Genomic DNA, 24,972 nt, shown 5'->3' with positions numbered 1-24,972 from the left:
CTAATGTTATAGCAGTCATGGCATACAATACACACACACAAGTATTACGCAAGTACGCATGTGCAGGAGATCATTATTGATGCTTAATCGTTTCCCCAGTATAATTATAAGTAAAGTAGGTAATGGGGATACGCATCCTGCACAAGAACAAATAAACACAATATGTACATAAAAAGACATTCATTTTCAACACCTTGATTGTACCAAACGTGGCCAAAGCCATACGTTAAAAGAATGTTTTTAACACATACTGCAGTTACTGTCCGTTTTCCTATACACAATACACAGTGCTCTTTCCCATTGACGCGTGACCTTTACAAATACCCCTACGTTAACAGTATGGGGATATGACTAGTTAACGTCGCTGTGTGAAAAATAACCGGCCAATATTAAAAGTACTCTTCTAAAGTTCTAGAAAATATAGTTTTTAACATGTCCTAAATTTTTAGCTAATTTAGATGTTTGGAAATATTCGTACTTTGGTGTTTTAGTTAATGTTATAGGTAATAGTACATTGCCTAGTTAACGTCGCTGTGTGAAAAATAACCGGCCAATATTAAAAGTACTCTTCTAAAATTCTAGACAATATAGTTTTGTAACATGTCCTAAATTTTTAGCAAATTTAGATGTTTGGAAATACTCGTACTTTGGTGTTTTAGGAAGGATATGTAAACGACAGATAACACCAAAAATATGAAGAAATTATTTCTAAACCGTGTTAAGTCAAAAATCATTATGTTGCTCATTTTCAAGAATGCTGGTTTACAAAAAGCACGACATTGTCTGATTTCGTGAACAAAGCCACACATAACATTGTTTCCTTTCGTTTCCTTTATAATCGGTTACCCAACTGAAGCTATGAATACCAGTTTTATTGCGATATCGCACATGAAAACAGTCACTTGTGCACAACCAGAGAAGATCCGATTTAATCAGTTGAGCTGTTTCAATGAGTGTTATCTTGGTTTAATAGCTTTTAATGGGGTTAAGTCCTGCAAAGGTCGAGATGAATTCTACTGTAGACATGACTGCATCATGATGCATTACCCATGTTGATTTACCTCTGTCGTCAAGATACAATAACATAAGGTAGCACTTTTTTTTTACCTGTTATTGTCCATATTTAGAAGTTGAAACCAAAATTTAACACAACGAATCATACAAGTAACATAAATTGGAAGTCTACCACATTCACCAACAGCAGCATTATTGGGAGTGTTTTGAGATATCTGTAAAAAATGTTTACATGCTTTGAAATGAATTTTTTCAATGCAATCATATTTTTTGTAACCCCAGATTTCAGAGCCGTATGTAAGAATAGGCAAAATTGTTGTATCAAATATCTTGAAGTATGAGTCATAACTAGTCTTTTAATTTGGGTTTTCAATTATAGGCAAAGCTCGTTACCCATATTGCCTCTCCCCACTCAGGTGTCCAAAGGGGCATCGGCTTTATTCAAAGAGAAGGTATTGCACAGACTCATGGAGGAGTCTGACCCATCGCTTCAAAAGAGAGATGGCCACTCCTACTTTGCTTTATATATGGCTTTAAATATAATACCACTGCTCTCCTTGCTAACTGGTCAACATTGCTGCTTCTTACTTGTGTTACTTATTGTGTAAGGGAATGGACGGGAGGGGTCTTTATGGCAGAGGTTCGACTTTAGAACAAAAAGCTTTTTTGTAGTGCAATGTTTTGTTTCCCAAATGTTAGAATCCTACCCAAACCTACCATAACGGTCTGCAGTTCTAAAACACCGTACTGAAAGTGTTATGTGTTTAATACAATGTACATTGTGATAAAGAACGGAGTGGGCGTCAAAGAACTGGCCGAACAGCTCCCAACTCAACAGTCAGTTATAGATTCAACAGTTGCCTCACATACCATTTCAACATTTCAACTATATTGTTGCATATTTTTACAATGATGGTTCTAAACTCCGAAAAACGGACCTTTAAAATTTGGTAATCCATTCATGCATGTAAAACATTAATCATTTTTCAATGACAAGCTGATGTTTTTTCCAATCATAGATTATGTAGGTCAATCACAGTACTGATCAGCACAATATTCAATTACGCGTGGACAAAGTGATTGTGGACCCTCTTACTTAAAACCAGCACCAGTTTGTTCATTTTGCTTCTTTTTCTTACATCTTTTCACCATGTTTTCTGCGAAAGATACGTATTTAACATTTATGTAATAATATCGTGAATGGCGGTTCCAAACTCCGATAAACGGACCTTTAAATTTGGGTAAAGTTCGTTTTGGCCCACCCTGTATGTGGTTACCCTGATATTAGATCTGCTCGCAAATATGCTTTAAAGACCCATTCAGTGATCCCAGCGCAAGTGTAAAAAATTAAAAGTGTTTGTAAATTACTTAAAAGTGAAGGATAAGTCATTGAAATGTCATTTGATATTTTTGAAATGACAAATTTGGCAAAAAACGAAGAAAACAGCAGTACTGACGAAGTTGAAGCCCCATTCAAATACACGTAGCTAATTTAGATACTGTCAGTATCTAAATTACAGATTAGTGTAAAATATCTTATTTTGTCTTAAAAATACATGGCTTTCGGCTGAACCACTCGCAGGCTATGTTGGCACATCTATGACAAAGACAAAGGTACCAAAATCTAAATTTTGATGATTTTTTACTATCGTCCGGATGAGTAAATCACTGAATGGGCCTTTAATCATGTTGAATTGGTTCCTGTTTATATCAAATCGAAATTTGAATATTTAATGAGGGTTCTAAAAGCCTTGATAGTGCTGATAGCGATAATGACGATAAGTGCATTGACGAAGACAAATGTAGAATATTACCCTGGATACCAGCTCCCATATTCCTGGGGAACCCATAATAAATGGAATTTCATTGTGATACCATTTTGTCATTGTATCATTTTCAATATACCTGGTAATATTTTTATAACTCCGTTGCTTTAATCGATCGCAAGTATGTGAAACTCATAATATCGCGAACCTTTCAAAATTACTATAATAATTGCCAATATCAGGTGCAAAATTAGTCAAAGACCCTAATTTATTTAATATACCAGAAGTAATAATAAATGATCACCAGGACTGCTCCCCCCCTGGCGTCACTATGGTAACAGACAACACTGCTATATTTGTTTGTTTGGGATGAATACTAGTTTTCTCCTTGCCTACCAGCGAGCAGAATATGTACATCATTATCAGGAATGAAATGTAAAGTTAACGGGATTTAAAGATGACGTAGATTGGATTCAACATGTCTAAGGCGATAAAATTCCTAATAGCAGCTTTGACAGGTAAGCATCATTAAACAACAAACAAACAAATAGAAGGATGACACGATTATTAAAGATAAAGTCAGAATTGTTTTCACTAATATCATATTATGAAGACATCAAACTGATTTTTTTTGTGTGTGTATTTGTAACTACAACTATTATATTAATGTTTGCATTATTTATTTTTTCACATAGTCACAATATTGAACATTCATGTTTGACCTTGACAAATGAAAACTATTTAATATCAAAATCCAACATGTATTGTAAATCCAGCTATATCGGTTGCCAGAATGTTTCTGTTGTTATTATCATTATTGTGGGGTTGTTATTCCAACGTTTTCTAGTTCAAAATATTTTTTTACATGTGTGTTGGCTAACCTGGGTGGCGTAGGACAAGGGATTTTACAGAAAATGTCCAGTTGCTATGTCTACTTAGGCCACTGTTTTACTCATATGGGTAGGGTTGTGGTTAGTGTTATTGTTATTGTTGGGATGCAAAGGGTATAGGGATTAGTTTAAATTGTTATGATCAGCTATTGTTAAAAAAAGGTAAAGCACTAAAGTACTAAAACAGTGATCGGAGTGCCCATCTCTCTTTCATTGGCGATTGGGCCAGACTCCTCCATGCTATAGGGGGATCGCTACACCTCCTCAGCAGCGAGTCTGTTACCTTCCCAGCATTTAAGAATGCCGGGTACCCATTTATACGTAGTAGATAAAGGGTGAGAAACATACCATTATCAGAAATAATGGGCGTGTTGTTCATGACTGGTGAGATGTTAGTATATAAACTTGCTATTAGTTTCTAGAAGGGAATCTGTCTTTATCCTTGCCCAACTCCAAAACGCTCAACGGTCCATGCTAATTAGCTTCGCAACTAACTTGCGGTACTCATTACAAGTCAAGAGGCTAGGGGTGCAAAGCCTTACTGTGACCTACCCATAATGGGGAGCACCATTGGACACAACGTTACTAGGTGTTTCAAATATCTGATTACTCACATTTTTAAGATGGTGTTAAAACAGATTGTAGACCAAACGTTGACAACTCTTTGCATTATTCATTAATCATTTGAATAACAATGGTCACAGGGTGAATACACTCCAGCGGATTAATAACCTACCAAACCACTTCAAATACAGATGTAAATTGAGATCAATAACTATTATTGATTTGATTTTTTTTATTTCAATTTTTAAACAATTATATATACATATTTTGATGCAAACAATTTAATTTTGCTCGCCGTATATGTAAGATAAACGGTTCAAAACAGACCATTATCAGAAATAATGGGCGTGTTGTTCATGACTGGTGAGATGTTAGTTGGTTTGAGGTTGAGACCCGATAGGGGTAGACGTATATGGTCGAATCCAACCAAAAGTGTCCACGGGCCAAAAATAAAAGTCCGAAATAAAAATGTCTCCACAATTTTTTCCTTTTGCCCATTGATTGATGACATATTGGAACCAAAAGTGCCATTACTAATCTTGAAAAATAAATCCAGGACGTGTGATAGTAAATGTGATATCAAAACCCAATGTAACCTACGAATACCACTAGGATGCTTTCACTATCGCAATACTAATCAACCTAAAACAAATGGAATATTCCCATTAACACTTTTTTCGTGTAATGTAGACCACAGGGTGTCAGGAAAATGCTAGCTCAACCAGAAAATATTTGTTTTTATTTTTATAACGCGATCAATATGATCTTAGTCAATTTATGCTAGTTTATTTTTGAAAATGAAGTTTAAGTCAGTTTCTGTATTTTATTTATCAAATGAGTATGAATCAATTTACACATTGTATAAGAACGAGTAGGATATATGTTTTCAAGAATATTAGGAATTATACGCATACACCTAACGCTTTATACAATGAAAAGGTGAAGAAACCCGGGTATTCGTAGGTAACATGAGCGATTTAACAATATCTATATTGAGTTTAGAGGTTTAAATTTTGCTATTATGGTAATGAATTGATAAAATGGTAGTTTTTAGATCTCTTTCAGATGGTACGTCCAAATGAATAAATGCTATTACCTTAGATCCAAAAAATTTTGATGCTTTTAGCAAGATTTTGACCACTTCATTTTGATATACAAGTAGTTAATCAGCAATTTTACATGATAAATAATTGTTGAATGAATCCGTATATGGGTAATAATAGTGTCCTGGGGTACCGCTTAAAGTTTTTGACAATTAATTTCCAGTGGTAGGGACACTTCATTACACATGTCATGTATTATGCTGTATTCGTAAGTAACATTTCAGTATTTGTAGGTAAGAATTAGACTTTTGGTGGATATCGCAATCAAAACTTCATTTTATAAAGCACTTTGAATGTGTTATTTTCTTTATGTGCGTTTATTGATACTTTAGACCCTATCATGTATTAATAATGTCGGTTCACAGTGGTTGAAAGAGGATTGAAGTAAGAAACAAAGGCACTAAAGTGACTTTAATTTGCTTAATTGCACACAAATCGCTTAAAACCGTTATTGCAGACTTGTGAAGTCCATCTTGGAGTCAGTTACGTCTTGTGGCCTTTCGTTTGAGGGCAACTACAATTAGCTTTATACCAGGGTCCATCACTGTGTTGTCTAGATCATGAGACAATGAGAACAGTCGTTTTTCCATGGTATTCGGAGGTAACCTTAGCGAAAACGTCAAAAGTTACCTTCGAATAAATCAATTTGGACACGAATTACTCAGAAACCAGAAGGTCGGGAAACATTTAAAATGAAGCACACATGACAGTTGACAAATCCAAGTATTTATCCCCTTCTAATCTTCTTTGAATCTGATTTTTCTTTCAAATGAGCAGACCGTCGTCTATTTCAGTACATATTTTTAACAATTAAGCCGTATTCACTTTTGCATGGTGGGCATGTATGTGAATTCACAACTTTCATTGACATATGATTTGATAGCAAACATACAGGCCTTCATTATGTACCAATATGGGCATTGGCATGAATGGCGGTGTTTCACAATACTGTCATGATGTCAAATTGTATTCGTAGGTAACATTCGGTTACCGAAATTTACCTACGAATACTTGCTTTTATTGTTGACATCTCAGAAATATTTAAACGCAGGCTATTGAAACTTGGTAGAAATAAAGAGTGTATTACCCTGCGCCTATTGCTTAACTATTGTTTACTATTCTCTCACTTTGTGGAAATGACACAGCTTTTAACATGTATTCGGAGGTAATGCATATTTTTTACCAAACCTACCTTTGTGCCATTTAGAATTTCTGGCAGCTAAACACAATAATAAAGATGTCCGAATGCAATGCATTTAAGTATTGGACATATCAAAGCTTGTATCAATTGCGCATTTATTAGTGATTTCCATTTTTTAAAGATATATCTAGTGCTATGAAAAATTGTATTCGTAGGTAATGTAAAAAAGTACCACTCAAAAAATTATCACAAAAATTCATAATTATGTACAAATATGTGAAAAATTGAACAGGCAATCTTTGAATACACACCTTTCAGGAAATCAATTTAGATTCAATCCAATGACTTCTTTTCATAACTGATTTAGATGTTTTTAAAAATACCTTAAGAAATATTTTGAAAAAATGGGTAAAAATAGCATGTTTTGGGGTCTCTGTGTCTAAGTTTTTCACAGAAAGGGTCTTATTATATATGGCGCGAAGCGTATGATCAAGGCGAATAAACACAATACAAAAACGAATGCCAATTGATTAATACTTTTAAGTTATGGCCCTGAACATGCCGTGTACACTTTTGGTTGGATTCGACCATATACCTGGATATATACGTCTAGATTATCCATTGTATTCCTTTTGTTTAAGGTTCGTTGCCTCGACCATTACCTAGAGTAATGGAGGTAGCTAGCTGCCCAGAGACCATTATCAACACAATAGCTCAAGATAACGGTCTCGGGCAGCGAGCTAAACAAAAGGAACACCGTGGATATTCTAGAAACACTATGGAAAGGATCACAACATACATGTAGAATCTGAGTTGGTTACTAGTCTCGGAACAAATGCATTTACAGCTCGATATAAATGCAAATGTTACATGACAAGAGAAAATTATAGAGGGCTCCTGCAGTCCGTATAACAGTAATTCATATAACACCACTGGTGCTCAGTTAAATTTATGCAAATTAAATTTTAATAAGCATAACGAAGTAAATATTCATAAATAAAAAAAGTAACCGTTTCGTTGAATGTATACTCAGTACATGTATATAAACTTGCCATTGGTTTTTAGAAGGGAATCTGTCTTTATCCTTGCCCAACCCAAAAACGCTCAACGGTCCATGCGAATTAGCTATAGGCAAGAACCCCCGGGATACTACCCGACCAGGGGAGCTTCGCAAACTAATCTGCGGTACTCATTACAAGTCAAGAGGCTGGGGGTGCAAAGCCTTACTGTGACCTACCCGTAATGGGGAGCACCATTGGACACAACGTTACTAGGTTTTTCAAATATCTGCTAATACTCACATTTTTCTAAGATATAAATTTCATGGTGTTGAAATAGATCGTAGTCCAAACGTTGACAACTTTATACAATTTGCATTATTCATTAATCATTTGAATAACAATGGTCACAGGGTGAATACACTCCAGCGGGTTAACTATGCAAGTAAATAACCTACCAAACCACTTAAAATACTGAGATATCAATTGAGATCAATTCTGTATTGATTTGATTAAATCACTTGCATTTGTCATTAAATAGACTCATAGACTTGCACGCAGGACACATGGGAAGAATATTACACTATCTCGGGGTGTTTTTATTTTGGGAAAAACCCACAACTTTTACAAAATAATACATCAGTTTTTCCATTTTGTCTTTTGGAAAATGAATACACCATTACAACAAATTCGTTTATTTTAGCTCGCCGTATATGTAAGATAAACGGTTCAAAACAGACCATTCGGGGTCTCGCCTTCCGAGCGACTAACATGCTCACCATACCTCAACAAGACACCGATTATCTATGGTAATGGTCTGTTTCTCACCCTTTACCTACTACAGAGATGAGTAATCTTCCGATTATGAGTCGGAGCCCGTTCCGCTCGGCCACCGTGCTCCCTTGAGCTACTAGCTATTGTTAATGGGTCGTAAAATTTCCTCCTAGAAATACACGTAGCTAGTTGAATTTTAATGTTTTTTAAACATAGTGCAGTTTTGTCCACGGCAAATTCACCGTGACCTTTTCAGCCATAAACCCGCTTAGTGAAGATTAAACCGAAATATGCAGTACTAAACCATTATAGTAATCGATTGTCCAATCCAAATTTCTTACCACGTGATAATATCAATCCAATGAGCGATCGAATTGTCCGCTACGGTCGACTAATCCAATCAATAATGATGCTATTGACATGTATGGGTGGAGCTCCAATGACTGAGTTTTGGGGTATTTTTCACTGGTTTGCTATCATTTACTTATCAAGGCGGTCCTCCGTTATTATAAATTTAAAGATTGACATGTACAGAATAAACCATACTTGATTGACAGAAAGTACTAAATTTGTACCTATTACGGTTTCATGGCGCTGGCACCCATCTTCCAAATGCGATCAAGTCAGGGCGGCCCGGTGAAGCAAAATGTGCATTGGATTAACACGGGAGTTTGGATAAGATGTAGATTTCCTACAAATGTATAGTCCCCCGTTATTAAAGCTTGTACCGGGTTAAAAATTCAGATATTTTGAAAAGAATAAGTAATTGAAACATAGATCATGTACTAAAATCATAGCTTTTATACTTTTTGATATTTGACGCTAACTAGTTCATCTCCTATATCTACAACACAGCGCTACCAGTACGGGTCAATTGCCCATTGTGAGTGCCCCTGTGTTGTGTGCATACATGTAGTTAACAACATGATGATGTGTATTTGGTTGCAGCCATTATATGTGCCTGTGGACATGGTGGAGCCAAAGATTGCTTCATAGGACAGCAATCTGACCCGGATCATATTAAATTAGGTTTACGTTGGGTCCTGTCTTATACTAATAAGGACGTCTTATGTACTTGTACCAAAATTCTGTTCGGAGGAATGAACCCGACACCTCTCCCAGGATTAGAGAACTTCTTTTACTCGGATGATCTGTTACTGCTAAACAACAATGACAATGTCACGGAGTTACGTGAGAAACTAGGGTGTAGGCCTACAGATTCGAAAGGTACGTATTTTATTTACCTGTAAATAAAACAATACAATATGGTGTCTCAATAAAATACTACTGGCAAGAGGACTTTCTGGTTGAGCGGGATAAAGCATGGAATGATCTTCCCCAAACATTAAAGATCCCCAAACATACCTGTCTTCAACACAAATGTCTTCAAGATGCATTATATAGTAACTTGTAATAATATTTCTTTATTTTCCTGTTTGCCTACCATGCCTGCTGTAAGGCTTCGCCTATTAAATGTGGTGCACATGGGCTTACTTGACAATCTGGATTTTGGGCGCAGGCTGGGAGTGCCCTCCTGTGGCGGTCCCACCAGCAGTTGATGACGCGGACCTTTGTTGTTGGGATTTTCTGGCGAGATTTTTAGGTGAAAGTTACCTGCCACTGAAGTTACTAAGTTGTTGTAAACACTCCAATTTTATTGCTAGAAGCAAAAGAAAACACCTATTTATATATTTCCATATGAATTCAAGATTGCAAAAGGCACTTTTTTTTTCAAATTGACAAATGTGCCATGGGCCGGTTTTATACTGAAACACTCAATTGTACCCTATTGCCTCTATTGATTTAAGGCTACACAATCTATTGTTGGTCGAAGCAGCCCAAAAAATCGATTTTAATTATCTAAATCAATTAAAAATTACACTTTGATGTTTTGCAAATGTTCATTCTACAATACTTTGAAAAATTGCTTAATTTATTGTTGTGAAGAAGTTATGTACGATTTACAAAAGCGTTGTTGTTTCAGCCCGCTTTACAATATAAATCAAGAACCACAGGACCTACAAGTGTATATCTGTGATATTTGAATTCTTCTACACACTTTGCTATGAAATGATCAATGCAATTTTTTGCCAAAGCTCACTACCATTCGCAAGATACTGTGAACTACCAAATCGCAACAGTTTAAAATAGTTGCTAACCTTAATTATTTTCTGTTCACCATAACGAATTCTTCATTAATTTTAAAAGGATAAAAACGTCATGGTACAATAGCACTAGCTTTTATTCAAGGTAAAACTATTGCACTATTGTTCGACGTTGCCATGGGATTGGTCTTCTAATCGTAATAAATTCTTATGACCTTAAAATGTATTAATTAAATACAGTTCTGCATGATTAATAATTTATTTCTTCATTTGTTATTTTCTTAAAACTCACTAAGTAGAATACAGCTATTATCATGATAGTCTTTTTATAGACCATGCAAGTCAGTGGCTACATTTTGCGATATTCAAATTCTTCAATATAACAGGATGACACTCTACATTAAACTGGATCATGTGCGTGGTTATCATGGTTATGGTCTACACCACATGCAAATTTACCTAAATTATTCATATCAGCTTCAATATAGACAGACTTGTTCTGTTTTGAAAATACAGGGTGTCTCAATAAAAATAGGCCCCGTGGATAGGGGACATAACTTAAAATATCAGCAGTAAAATTAAAACTTTCTTGCAGATTAAAAATCCATGAAGTGTTTTCTATATATTTGGGGAAAAATAATTGAAATCCGTTCACTCGTCACTGACATAATTGGGAAACTACAAATAGACTCATTCTTGGACCTTTCCAATGGGACAATCCCGGGGGACAATACACATTAACAATAATGTGCTGCATTGTGCATTGTAGTTTAGAATGGAAGAAATTAATGAAGTTAATGGTTGACTAAGTATTGTTTGTCGAAGCTGCCAAAAAGATCGATTTTCATTATCTAGATCAATAATATATTATTGAAAAAAATACCTTGATGTTTTGCGAAACTTCATACTTTGAAACCTTGCTTGATTTATTGTTGTTAATGAGTTATGTACGTTTTACAAAAGTGATGTTGTTTCATCCCTCTTTACAACATAACTCGAGAACCACAGGACCTACGAAAGTCTACCTGTAATATCAATGCAATTTTTCCCAAAGCTCACATTAGGAAATGAATTTGGAGAAAACCTTCTGTTAATAAAATACTATGCTGAGCCACCACCTGGGTGGCTCACGCTCCAGTAATTTCAGATGATTGAGCTCAGCAATACATCAAAGAGTGTCTTCCAAATCATGAAAACAAATAGATAATCAGCTTATCGGATTAAAAGCTCAGAGGGAAGGTCTTGCTGCTCAGCGAGTGTTTGTAATTATCAGAAGGTTTTCTCCAAATTCATTCTCTAATTTGCCATAAAATGTGTGTTATATGGCGAATTTAAAAAAAATTTAAACATTGATTTCAGAAGGACATTCCTCGTATTCAGAATGCAATTCGATATGTCTGATGTGCTGTCAGGTCCCACAAAAAATACTGTGCAAACGTTGTTATCCGAGCCCTTAACCCAAAAGAGAAACGTGTGAAAAACATTATTTGGGAGATTGATTGATTGATTGATTGATTGATTGATTGATTGATTGATTGATTGATTTTGAACTCCTATTCAGCAACACTTGGCGTTTCCTTTTATTTCTCTTATAATAAGCTACACATTATTGTTAATGTGTATTACCCCATTGGAATGGTCCAAAAATGTGTCTATTTGTACAAACTTAATTATCTCAGTGACGCGTGAACGGATTTGAATCATTTTTTGCACCACTGTTAAGCAGACACTTCATGAATTTTGAATCTTTAAGAAATGTTTTATTTTACTGCCGATATTTTAAGTTATGCACCACTTTCCATAGGGCCCATTTTTATTGAGACACCCTGTATATAATGTGCTTATTTTAGCGTCAAGCGGCAAGTTCGCGCAAAAGCTGGCAACCAAAACATTTTTGTTAATTGAAGTATGATGAATTCAAATATTTTGTCTGCCAATCTGTATTTGAGCCCCATGACCCTACAGGATCATACAGGGGCCAAAAATTAAACATGCAAATTATTCGTCTGGGCATAAAAATCTAAAAAATGTATAATATGTGCGCGTATGACATAATTATAGTTACCAAGTTCTGAGGCTCAAGAGGTCCAATGTCAATGTGCATTTTGTACAGGGGTGAAAATTAAAGTTGGTCCGATTTTCGTAAAAAATAGAGGCAAACTGTTCCTTAAGATCACGGGTGTCAGGAAAAGATGTGATTTGCAAAATTGTCCGATATGACAGCGCTCAAATCGGACACAATAGATGAATAAAAGCTTCAGTACGTTGGATGGTTACATAATATATCATAGTATATGAAGCCTAGTATATAATTACTCCCTGATTACCATGGTAATGGATTGGCCTCTGATTGGTTAAACAATTGGCTAACATAACTCAATAATACACGGTCCGATTAAGATGTCAATTGGCACAAATAATGACTTGATCAATACCTACAATAAAAATCCCTTTAAAAAGGGATGTGCTGGGACATGGTTATTCACAATGAGTAACTTCATATTTCTCTTTGTAAAAATAGTCAAAATAATTTGAAGTGGCAAGATTCGGTTGGTTCAAACCCCAAAATCAGGCACTTTTTCCCAGATACTGATGACTCAGTTGGATTCATTACATCAGTTCCATTCCAATTCTTATACTTCAATTCATATGCTCTTTACGTTGTTACTCCTCTTCAGGTTTACGTTCACCAACTTAAAGCCCAATACGAACAATTCCAAAATTTGACCCCTATATGACCTATGACCTCAAAACATTTTCACTCACCTGATGCTCCCTTACGCAGAGATTATTATCACTAGGTAATGTTTGACATTGAAATTTACTTTTACAAAGGAGAGCAATTTCCCCCATCGCTTAATCTAAATCAACAATTACCTCATTTGACACCTAGATGACCTTTGACCTCAAATATCTCCACTCACGTAATGTCCTCCTACTCAAATATTATTATCACCAGGTTTGGATGGCATGAGTAGGAAGCAGACACTGTTAGGGTACAAACACCCCTACACATTACCCCACAACCCACATACACATGATACATGGATTGCTAAATAGTCTTGTGGCCTAAAAAACAACCGACGTTCGCACCTTATAGTATAGACCCCACAACCCACATACACATGATACATGGATTGCTAAATAGCCTTGTGGCCTAAAAAACAACCGACGTTCTCACCTTATAGTATAGATTAATTCATTCATAGCTCTTTTTGTTTTTTGAGAATTTAAGCATACAAAGTAACAAGCAAAATTTCGAGAAATATTATTTTTCGAAAGGTACCAGTACATATTACAGGCCTACACATACTGAACCCCCAAATAGCACCTTTAAAGCCAAGAATTGAATGTTTACTGATAATATTCTTAGTAACAAAATTCAATCATTACTTAGGACCTATGCCCTAAAGCTTCATTCTAGTTGTGACATATTTGTCATCATAAAAATAGACCCAAATATTTGAAGGTGATGTGTGCATCAATAGCTTTTGGTCATCATCGTGTTAGCAGGAAATGTACATATTTCCAATATTCAGTGATCTTGCTTATTTATGCAGGTCTTCGATGTGAGGGATTCAACTTTTACCATGTTCACTGCATGTTGCATGGTCAAACATGTTACATGTAGTTGAAAATTATCCAACACATATTAAGATAACAGACCACCACAGACAGACCACTAGGAACATGAATATAGTAAGATGTGTAAATTAAATATGTCATCATAACTCAGCAGGTAGCTCTCACCAGAGATATTGGATCACATACCATACAACACACTGAGATACTGAACTCCAACAAAGCATGTATGGTACCCGGTGTGTCTGCCCACATGATCCCATAGCCTGCCAAGATAAGTGTTCTAGTGAAGAGAACCAGCAAAACTTCCTAGTCAAGATTCAGAAAAAAATTATTTTCCTAAAACATATACCTATTTTACCTTAACATGCAAAATCAACACAATATTTCTGATATCTGCACACTGCACAGGCCAATTTTAGTATTTCTGTTTGCCATAACCATTTTGATTGCAACATTTTTACAAGTTTCCGTTTTCTTCATGAATTATTTATAGAAACAACAGAAAACAGAACCCAATCAATAAGTGCTGGGTTGCCGTTCAAAAACAAGGAAGAGCATCCTTATTATTATTATTATTATTATTATTATTATTATTATTATTATTATTATTATTATTATTATTATTATTATTATTATTATTTATTTATTTATTTATTTATTCAGCTACCGTATCACGAACTAGCCGAGCCACCACGATTCCGGGCAATACTCCTTCAATTGGAAACCAACTTTCAACAAAAGGTACATACGAGTATAACTTGTCTTTATCAAATAATTTTCGTCACGAGAAAAGAACATCTAAAGTGACAGGTTTCTTGTTCTTGTTTTGTTTTTATTTCATCAGCTGCCATAGCGTCATCAACAAGCCAAACCATCATAAAATCGGAAAGTTCTACTCAAGGACAACTCACAACTGAAGGTAAAGATATATATTGTCTCTGCTAGATAAGCTTATAAAGACTGCACCAAAAGTAACGCAGCTGTTATAAATACGCATATGGTCGAATCCAACGAAAGTGTTCACGGCATGTTCAGGGCCATAACTTTAAAGTATTACACAATTGGCTTTCGTTTTTGTATTGTGTTTATTTGCCTTAATCATACGCTTCGCACCATATATAATAAGACCCCCTTCTGTGAAAAACTTAGACACAGAGACCCCAAAACATGCTATTTTGACCCATTTTTTTTCAAAATATTTCTTAAGGTATTTTTAAAAACATCTACATCAGTTATGAAAAGCAGTCATTGAATTGAATCTAAATTGATTTCCTGAAAGGTGTGTATTCAAAGATTGCCTGTTCAATTTTTCACATATTTGTACATAATTATGGATTTTTTGTGATAATTTTTTGAGTGGTATTTTTTACATTACCTACGAATACAATTTTTCATAGCACTAGATATATCTTTAAAAAATGGAAATCACTAATAAATGCGCAATTGATACAAGCTTTGATATGTCCAATACTGAAATGCATTGCATTCAGACATCTTTCTTATTGTGTTTAGCTGCGAGAAATTCTAAATGGCACAAAGGTAGGTTTGGTAAAAAATATGCATTACCCCCGAATACATGTTAAAAGCTCTGTCATTTCCACAAACTGAGAGAATAGTAAATAAGCAATAGGTGCAGGGTAATACACTTTTTAATACTACCAAGTTTCAATAGCCTGTATTTAACAATTTCTGAGATATTAACAAAATAAGTAAGTATTCGTAGGTATATAGATTTCGGTAGCCGAATGTTGCCTACAAATACAATTTGACATCATGACCCTATTGTGAAAAACCGCCATTCATGCCAATGCCCATATCGGTACATAAAGAAGGCCCGTACGTTCGCTATCAAATTATATGTCAATGAAAGTTGCGAATTCACATACATGCCTGCCATGCAAAACTGAATACGGCTTAATTGTTGAAAATATGTACTGAAATAGACGAAAGTCTGCTTATTTGAAAGAAAAATCAGATTCGAGGAAGATTAGAAGGGGATAAATAATTGGATTTGTCAGCTGCCATGTGTGCTTCATTTTAAACGTTTACCGACCTTCTGGTTTCTGAGTAATTTGTGCCCAAATTGATTTATTCGAAGGTAACTTTTGACGTTTTCACTAAGGTTGCCTACGAATACCATGGACAAAAACGACTGTTCTCATTGTCTCATGATCTAGACAACACAGTGATGGACCCTGGTATAAAGCTAATTGTAGTTGCCCTCAAACGAAAGGCCACAAGACATAACTGGCTCCAAGATGGACTTCACAAGCCTGTAATAACGGTTTTAAGCGATGTGTGTGCAATTAAGCAAATTAAAGTCACTTTAGTTCCTTTGTTTCTTACTTCAATCCTCATTCAACCGCTGTGAATCGACACTATCAATACATGATAGGGTCTCTAGTATCATTAAACGCACATAAAGAAAATAATACATTCAAAGTGCTTTATAAAATGAAGATTTCGATATCCACCAAAAGTCTAAATCTTACCTACAAATACTGAAATGTTACTTACGAATACAGCATAATACATCACATGTGTAATGAAGTGTCCCTATCAATGGAAATTAATTGTCAAAAACTTGAAGTAGTTGCAGGACACGTCGTGGGAGTGATTATTAATGTTTCCCGTTCCAGGTTCCGAAGGCAATAATGTATCTTATTGTTCACATAATTTTATCAACTCTTTAAAATTATTATATGCAGGTGAAACTTTGAGATATGTTTGTGAAGACGATATATTGCATCTAGGTTGCGAAGAAGGACGATTCATTAATGTTACTTCTGCTATCTACGGTCGACAAGATGGGATAGATTGTCCCGGACCTGTCCAAACAACGAACTGCGTTGCTGGAAATTCACTGCAAGTTGTCCAAAATTTATGCAATGGGAACCATATGTGTGATGTACAGGCTAGCAATGGTGTGTTTGGAGATCCGTGTGGAGGCACTGCGAAGTACCTTGAAATCAGTTTCGGTTGCATAGAGGGTATGTACTGTCTTCTCTTGTACTTTGCTGGCATAATTAGGTAACGCAATGTTTCGTCTGATTAACACATCACAATTTCGTTTCCAATTTCCAATTTTGTCAATGCAACTTAATTTCCATGTTTTAATGAATAGATCCCATGTCTGCGACACACTCTATTTCATACTATTCATTGCTTTAATGATATGAGAATCACTACACATTTATTTTTGTTCCCGTAAACTAATCATTTTGATGAGATACGGTATACTGTTAATTTTAATCAGGTGTATTTTTACGTTGACCCTGGGAATCATAATCAAATGGTTGGTTTCCGGTTTATTTTAACAAGTATTAATTAACTATTCATATTGACCATATATTATTTTGGCTCCATCATTCATACCATTTTGACTAGATGCTGTTAGATTCCCCTCGGATAAGGCATCCTGGACAAAGTTGAATCTTTTTGACAAGAATCTATTCATTATACATGTTATAATGCTTAATAAACCAGATCTCCGCCTCATATTATTTGATTACAATGCCCTTGTCATCTAAAATGGTCAAATTTGAGTTTATAGTCATTTTGATAACAATATTCTAGTAATGTTAAACAAAAATCTTGTACGTCCGCCCTCTGATTAGTTTTGCTAGTCAAGTTTGACAAGTTTCTAGTCAAAAATAAACAGAGTTCATAGTGCAACCCTTTTACAGGGTGTCCCAAAATAAAAGCCAGAACTCTGGCAACCTCATTTCAAATGTTTTTGAAAAGTTGAACAATATATGTTGACATGTAAAGAAACCATTAATCAATTTAATAAAACAAAACAATAATTTCAATCGGCTCACTGGGTCATGGGCCCGGTCCCCGCAATCCGTGCATCCGCGGGTATTCATGCTCGTCGAAAATTTCGCGAAATAAGGGGTGTATTCAGATGAAGAAACGCGATTCGCGAAACACACAAAAAAGGGGTGTTTTTTTCAAACCACGTGTTCGCGAAATTGAAAAAAAAGGGTATTTCCATCGCGCATCGAGCAGCCGACGCGTTTCTGCCAGAAAAACAGAAAAGAGTATATTAGAAATATCATTCGCGTTTTAGCGAAAATAGGGGTATTGTCGAAGGGCAAATAATTCGCGAAATCGCTAAAAAAGGGGTGTTTTTCCCTAAAAACTTCGCGAAATGAGATGCAAAAGGGGGTGTTTTTAAAGTTCACCGACAAGCATGAATACCCGCGGATGCACGGAGTGCGGGGACCGGGGTCATGGGATCATGATAGGAGCGGCCGTACATATGTACACGCGACTCTGGACAAAGCTTTAAACAGCTGAACTAATCCTATCACCACCACGCACTGATGAAACAACTTTTAAAGCAAAGAAAGTGATGGAAAGTATCTCTCAAGAGCGCCGCAAGACCTGGAATGCCTTGATTGAGTCAACAGACATGTCAAAGAATAGCAAGAAAGCTTGGTTGACTATTTGCAAACTCAGAGGTGATCCCAAAGCAGCTCCGCCACACTCCAAAGTTACAGCAAACCAAGTCGCACACCATCTACTCCTGAATGGTAGAAGTGGAAAAAAGCAGAAAAAGATCAAGCTTAACCGTAAAAAGTACAACAAGGACCGTGGTTTTACAAGACCTTTCACCATGGAGGAGCTAGAAGCAGGAATCTCCCCTCTAAAACCAGGAAAAGCGATATGTTTAACAACATCGCAACTGAGCAGATCAAAAACTTTGGACCTGAAGCAAGGAAGTGGCTCCTACAGCTCTTCAACCAATGTCTGACAACACACAAGCTCCCGAATATCTGGAAGAAAGCTCATGTGACAGCACTTATGAAACCTGGAAAACATCCATCAATTCCAAAGAACTATCGCCCAATATCACTTCTGAGTCACACATACAAGCTCTTTGAACGCCTTCCGGGGTTCTCTTAAACTTTTTACTCGTCTAACAAGGGAAGTTTTGAGATTTCAAAAGAATGATGCAACTTGTACATTGTTTTTAATGATTTGAAAATAATTATGTCTCTGGTTGCAATGTGGTGAGTGCACAAATAAAATCAGTATCCAGCACTTTCGTACTGATTTGCTATTCAGTGCAACTTGGGTCAAGTGTCAAGAAATACCTCAATGGCAAGATCTGGAAGAGCTCTTTTAATAATTGAGGTATTTGTGTGACCATCGACCCATGTTGCACTGAATAGCACATCAGTGCTCATCAGTACAAGGCAGAAATGCATTGTGGGAAGTTTAAGATATCTTATCTGATACCACGCAGGCGTGTAACCAAGGACAAGAGCCCAGACATTGGGAAGTTTGTCCCGTTTAGAAAGGAAGTACTTCAAAACAGAATCCAAAAACGGCTGATCATAGATAGTGCAGTTGACTGGTTTTTTTTTAATCTTCTTGGTTATTAATTTACGACGACTTACATCCCATAAAACTGTGTTTAGCAATTGAACACATTTTTGCCTTCACTTTTTAAACATGTTTAGAAACTAAACATTACGTATCAAATTCCTAAACATCAAAGGATAATTTTAGCCATCAATACTCTAAACATGTTTAGTAATAAAAACACGTTTTCAAAGTGTTTTTAGACATGATAAAACAGTGTTTTTCTGGTGTACGATTCTACGACTTGAAATGTCTTTAAGTAATTTTCATTCTTTCTTTTTGTTATAGACATTTCCTGTCCAATGTGCAGATAATCCTAATGTTGCTGTGATGAGTGAGTTTCATTCTCGTCCTCGAGCTCAGTTCGTCCGAATAGAACCAACCAAGTGTTGCTAGAATGGCGATCCTATTGATTTCTGCTCTCTACGATTTGAAGTGTTAGGATGTTGGGCTGGTGGTGGTGGTGGTGGTTTAGGGTCAATAAATTTATAATAGTATCGTTAGTGTGTTTTAACGTTTTAGCAGGCTAGTGGTATGGTATGGCTACTGCTGATGTTGTTACATTGTTGTAAAGGGAAAGGGATAAATTGTTCTGATATTGATGTCAGAATTAGGTTTTCTACGTGGTATGTGAACACATGACGTCACATTGTAAATTTTATGCGAATGTTATGAGCTTCCTTAGCAGTAAGTAACGATGAATCTGTTAGACAAGTTTGACGAAAATAACGCATAACGCTGAGGTTGGTAAATAAAAACATCTCGCGTTCATGTACGAAATGCTACTGTCAATATTTAAATGCATCAAGCCAAACAATTAAGGTACCAGTTATGTTCATCCCCTGTATATCCTAAATAGAGACAGATATGTCATAATTGGAACAAGCAGCCAATAGCTGCATCTTTTAGCTTGAATTTAAGACATCATCCGTTGAAATTGTTCGAGAAGTAAAGACACGACGATCCAAAACCCCAAGGAAGATGCCAGTTTAATTGTTGCAATTTGCACCATTGCATGCGCTATTGATTTGTACACAAAGCATTCGTGAACAAGAAAACGTTAAAACTAGCGTCGTGTTTTCATTGATTAGAACACAATTAACAAAAGTACAACTTTTGATTTCGATTCTGTTTTAGGTTTTAGATCACTGTTACTTTAATTCTCAACCAATTTTAACAAATAAGGTCTTAAATCAGAGCTAAAGAGTACAGGTATTGACTGTTTGTTTTAATTTTGACATAGCTGTCTTTATTTAGGATATACAGGGGTGAACACAACTGGTACCTTAATTCTTTGGCTTACTGTATATATAGGCCCTCTGTAGACCAATGTAACCGTAATAATATTTATAATTCAAACAAAAACATTGCGGCGCTATTGCTTTAACGGCTTTAAACTATTTTCTCGAAAATACAAAAAAAAATGTTTTGTGTTTGTATGTATTGTGACGGTGTTGCCTACAGACCATTATTTCTTGTAATGGCCTGTTTTGAACCGTTTTTTATCTTACATAATTTTACGGCGAACAAAATAAAACTGTTTGTATCAAAATATGTATATACAGTAAGCATAAGAATTAAGGTACCAGTTATGCTCATCCCTATATATCCTAAACAAAGACAACTATGTCAAAATAAATGCAAGCGGCTACTACCTGTACTCTTTAGCTCTGATTTAAGACCTTATTTGTTCAAACTGGTTGAGAAGTGACGAAACGGTGATGAGTGCCGGATTTACCGGGGGTAGGGCTGGGCCAGGCCAAAATTTGAATAGCGCAATCTCACCGTGGAGCTCCACCCGTCATGTCAATAACGTCATTATCGATTGGATTAGTCGACCGTAGCGGACAATTCGATCGCTCATTGGATTAATATTATCACGTGGTAAGAAATGTGCATTGGACAATCGATTACTATAATGGTTTAGTACTGCATATTTCGGTTTAATCTTCACTAAGCGGGGTTATGGCTGAAAAGGTCACGGTGAATTTGAAGTGGAAAAAAATGCACTATGGAATGACTTCATCGTCAGCACATGGAAGCTTGGCCTGAACAAGGAGGTCCCTGAGGTTTCTCTGCAACCGGGCCAATAACAGCTAAAACCGCACCTCGGCTCGGGAAAAAATTGCGTCCAACGTCCAGGCAGTGTTGCCGTCATATTGTCTGTTTTGCTGACGATATTGGCTGTTGCCGCATTGAATGACGTCGGCCACCGTCGTCTGGCATAAATGATGCCTACCAAACCTAATACCCTTGAACATAGGCGCCTGGCTACAGAGCGCAGGCGTACCTATAAGCCTTAACCCCAAAGCACCCCTACTCACCACAGCCCAAAAACCATTGCACATCTGGGTTAAACATAGATATACCAAAAAACAGGCAAAGTTTGCCAACCATTTTTCCAGGAATATAGACTATCGGAGTCTAATAAGAGATACCCGGTGGTTTGAAAAATACGATTCGAAATGAGATGGGTGCCGAAAATCAAAACAGTTTATTGTACCCTATGGCCTCTATTAATTAAATTATTTTTTGTACACCATAATGAATTATTATTAATTAATTTTAGAAGGATGAAAACGTCATGTAGTACTAGCTTGTATTCATGGTAAAGCAATTGCACTATTGTTCGACGTTGCCATGGGAACGGTCTTCTATTCGTAATAAATTGGTATGACATGTGCATTTTTAAAATGTATAATCTAATAAAGAGCATTGGGGAAAAGGACTCGCTAAATAATTTAGGCGGCGAGGTTGGTACCAGGATAGATAACACGGCTTAGTATAATCTAATAAAGAGCATTGGGGAAAAGGACTCGCTAAATAATTTAGGCGGCGAGGTTGGTACCAGGATTGATAACACGGCCTCGTATAATCTAATAAAGAGCATTGGGGAAAAGGACTCGCTAAATAATTTAGGCGGCGAGGTTGGTACCAGGATAGATAACACGGCTTAGTATAATCTAATAAAGAGCATTGGGGAAAAGGACTCGCTAAATAATTTAGGCGGCGAGGTTGGTACCAGGATAGATAACACGGCTTAGTATAATCTAATAAAGAGCATTGGGGGAAAAGGACTCGCTAAATAATTTAGGCGGCGAGGTTGGTACCAGGATAGATAACACGGCTTAGTATAATCTAATAAAGAGCATTGGGGGAAAAGGACTCGCTAAATAATTTAGGCGGCGAGGTTGGTACCAGAATAGATAACACGGCTTAGTAGAAGCATCTTGGCCAGCTAGTCTCGGCTAGTCCCTCAGATTGGTAGTTCTCTTCACTGGCTCTTTATCGAAGACTTGGCATTGGTATGGGCGCTAAAAAAAGTTACTAGAACTAGAGGTTCGACCGGGGTCTTATTTAGGCTTTCAGACTCATCCAAGCACGGATCAATTATCATACAAACAACAAGACAATCAAAACCACAATACTGATATTTATGTAATTTATTTCCAGATGAACTGGGAGAATAACAAACTCCATTATCATAGTTAATATATAGCGAGAAAATTATACTCGCCCTAGTCTAACAGGTTGTTTCCAAATCTGGACGCACACAGAGATATTAGAGAGAGAGAGATGTTACCTCTCTGAGTAGATGCTACAAGCTACAACTAAATCATAGCTCGCGTGCTCCACAATAACTCTAACCAAAATGATACGGGAGAGTGAATCTCACTCGGGGTGAATGACACTATAATTTTGATTAAATAATAAATGAAAATAGAAGGGCACAATTTCATGTTGTGGAATTCGCGGATTTGTACCTTGTTGATAAGTATTTTGTATCTTTTTTTGAAAAAAAAAACCCCTAGTGATTCGATCACCATTTATTTTTGTTTCATCTTCTTTAACAGTGGTCACCTCATTTTTTATTTTTTATTTGATTAAAACAACATCAGTGCAATATACATCCATTTTTGCACGTTCTGCAACAACCATGTTGCTATTTTTTGAAGAGATTCGTCAGGAATACAATATTCAGATTTCAAAGTTTTTCATAGTATAATTCCAAGAAAAAAACTCACTTTTTTCCATACTGGCAGTTTCGGCAATCCACTCTGTTGCCCTTTTTAATGGTGTCTGCCAATCGATCCTTTGTTGGATGGTATGACGTCATCAGAAGATCTGGTGTTTCTAGTGTCGTCCATTGCGAGGATTTTAGGATTGTCCCAGTGAATATCAAATGCCCTATCAATAGTTCTAGAGCTCATTTGAATGTTGAAAGCGAAAAATACACCGATCAACTCAAAAATCCCTTCCGGAAAGCGTCCTTAACAACGTTACCCAACATATCGCGGAATCTCGCGAGAACGAGTTCATCAAAACAAAATGTCGCCACAGAGAAAAACTGAACTGGCTAAAAGAAAAAGAGGCAAAGAAATTAGACCGCCGTAATAGCCGTCAATTTGGCAATGAGGAACCCGATCTTAGTGGACAACAACTTACGGGGGTATTACACCCCTGGCCAATTTTGTGCCTATTTTTGCATTTTTCTCAAAAATGATAGCACATTGGTGACAAGTAAGATATGATCGAGCTTGTTATTAACTACTCGGATGCGCTCTCTGATCAAGTCTTTTTGGGCCCTTTTGATGATATCACGAGCTCTAGAACTATTGATAGGGCAATTGATATTCAAACTAAGCGGGGTCAATCCTTCATCGCGACATCTCAATGTATACACCAAATGGTCTATTGATAAGGTCAAAAAGGAAAAACAACAACCTAAGAAAAAGACCATCAGCAAAAATTCTGAGAACAAAACTAGGGCGAATGTTGCGCTCCCCTATATAGAGGGGGCAACCGAGCGTGTTCAGCGAATCCTACGCACCCACGACATCGCGTCTTCTGTTAAACCACACACTAGTTTAAGATGGCTATTAGTACATCCGAAGGAAAAGGTTGCCATGGACGACAAAACAGGCGTCATTTACGAAATTCCTTGCCACAACTGTCAAAAAACCTTATATATGTGAAACGGGCCGCCGGTTCGGCACTCGGAAAAAAGAACACAGAGTAGAATCGGAAAAAATGATGGCCCAAAATTTCACCAGAGCAACAAGAAAGGACTAGCAGTCTATTGAAACAAAATCTTCAATTGCAGAACACGCCACCAAAGAAAATCATGTTATAAACTGGGACAATCCTAAAATCCTCGCAATGGACGACACTAGAAACGCTAGATGGATAAGGAGTCCATCTGGATCCGGAGGAAGTCACAACCAAGTATGAGAGAAAGCCTAATGAACGGCGACGAGGGGGCCTACCAACTGAGTCACGTCTACGACCAATTGGTCCTGAGGGAGTCATCATCTTTTGATGACGTCATACCATCCAACAAAGGATCGATTGGCAGATACCATTGAGAAAGGCAACAGAGTGGATTGCCGAAACTGTATGGAAAAAAGTGAGTTTTTTCTTGGAATTATATTATGAAAAACTTTAAAACCATGTTGCTATATTTACGCGAACACGACAACACGCTTGCACATATTGGCGCTCTGCTTATTACATTGATTGGTTCTATATTGATGAATATTTATATAATATTGAATGGCTGTGAGTGTGATACAAGAATATTTTTCTATCGATTGCAATATATTTTTATTTAAGCCATTCAATATTATTATTATTATTATTTATATCAGGCTTTTGCTAT

At 36.4% G+C, this 24,972-nt stretch overlaps 1 protein-coding gene across 1 annotated transcript; it reads left to right on the top strand.

Annotated features, from left to right (window-relative positions):
- Nucleotides 1-3,258: 3,258 nt before the first annotated feature.
- Nucleotides 3,259-20,198, top strand: LOC140163463 (uncharacterized). Its single transcript, XM_072186778.1, has 6 exons — nt 3,259-3,298; nt 9,199-9,477; nt 14,604-14,681; nt 14,785-14,859; nt 16,649-16,930; nt 19,602-20,198. The coding sequence occupies exons 1-6, from the start codon at nt 3,259-3,261 to the stop codon at nt 19,625-19,627; spliced, it is 780 nt and encodes a 259-aa protein (XP_072042879.1). The 3' UTR covers nt 19,628-20,198.
- Nucleotides 20,199-24,972: the final 4,774 nt, after the last annotated feature.

The sequence above is a fragment of the Amphiura filiformis genome, chromosome 11 (assembly GCF_039555335.1).
Source record: "Amphiura filiformis chromosome 11, Afil_fr2py, whole genome shotgun sequence".
In the NCBI taxonomy this organism is placed as follows: domain Eukaryota; kingdom Metazoa; phylum Echinodermata; class Ophiuroidea; order Amphilepidida; family Amphiuridae; genus Amphiura; species Amphiura filiformis.
Note: the sequence above shows the minus strand (reverse complement) of the source record. Positions and strands in the feature narration are given on the sequence as shown.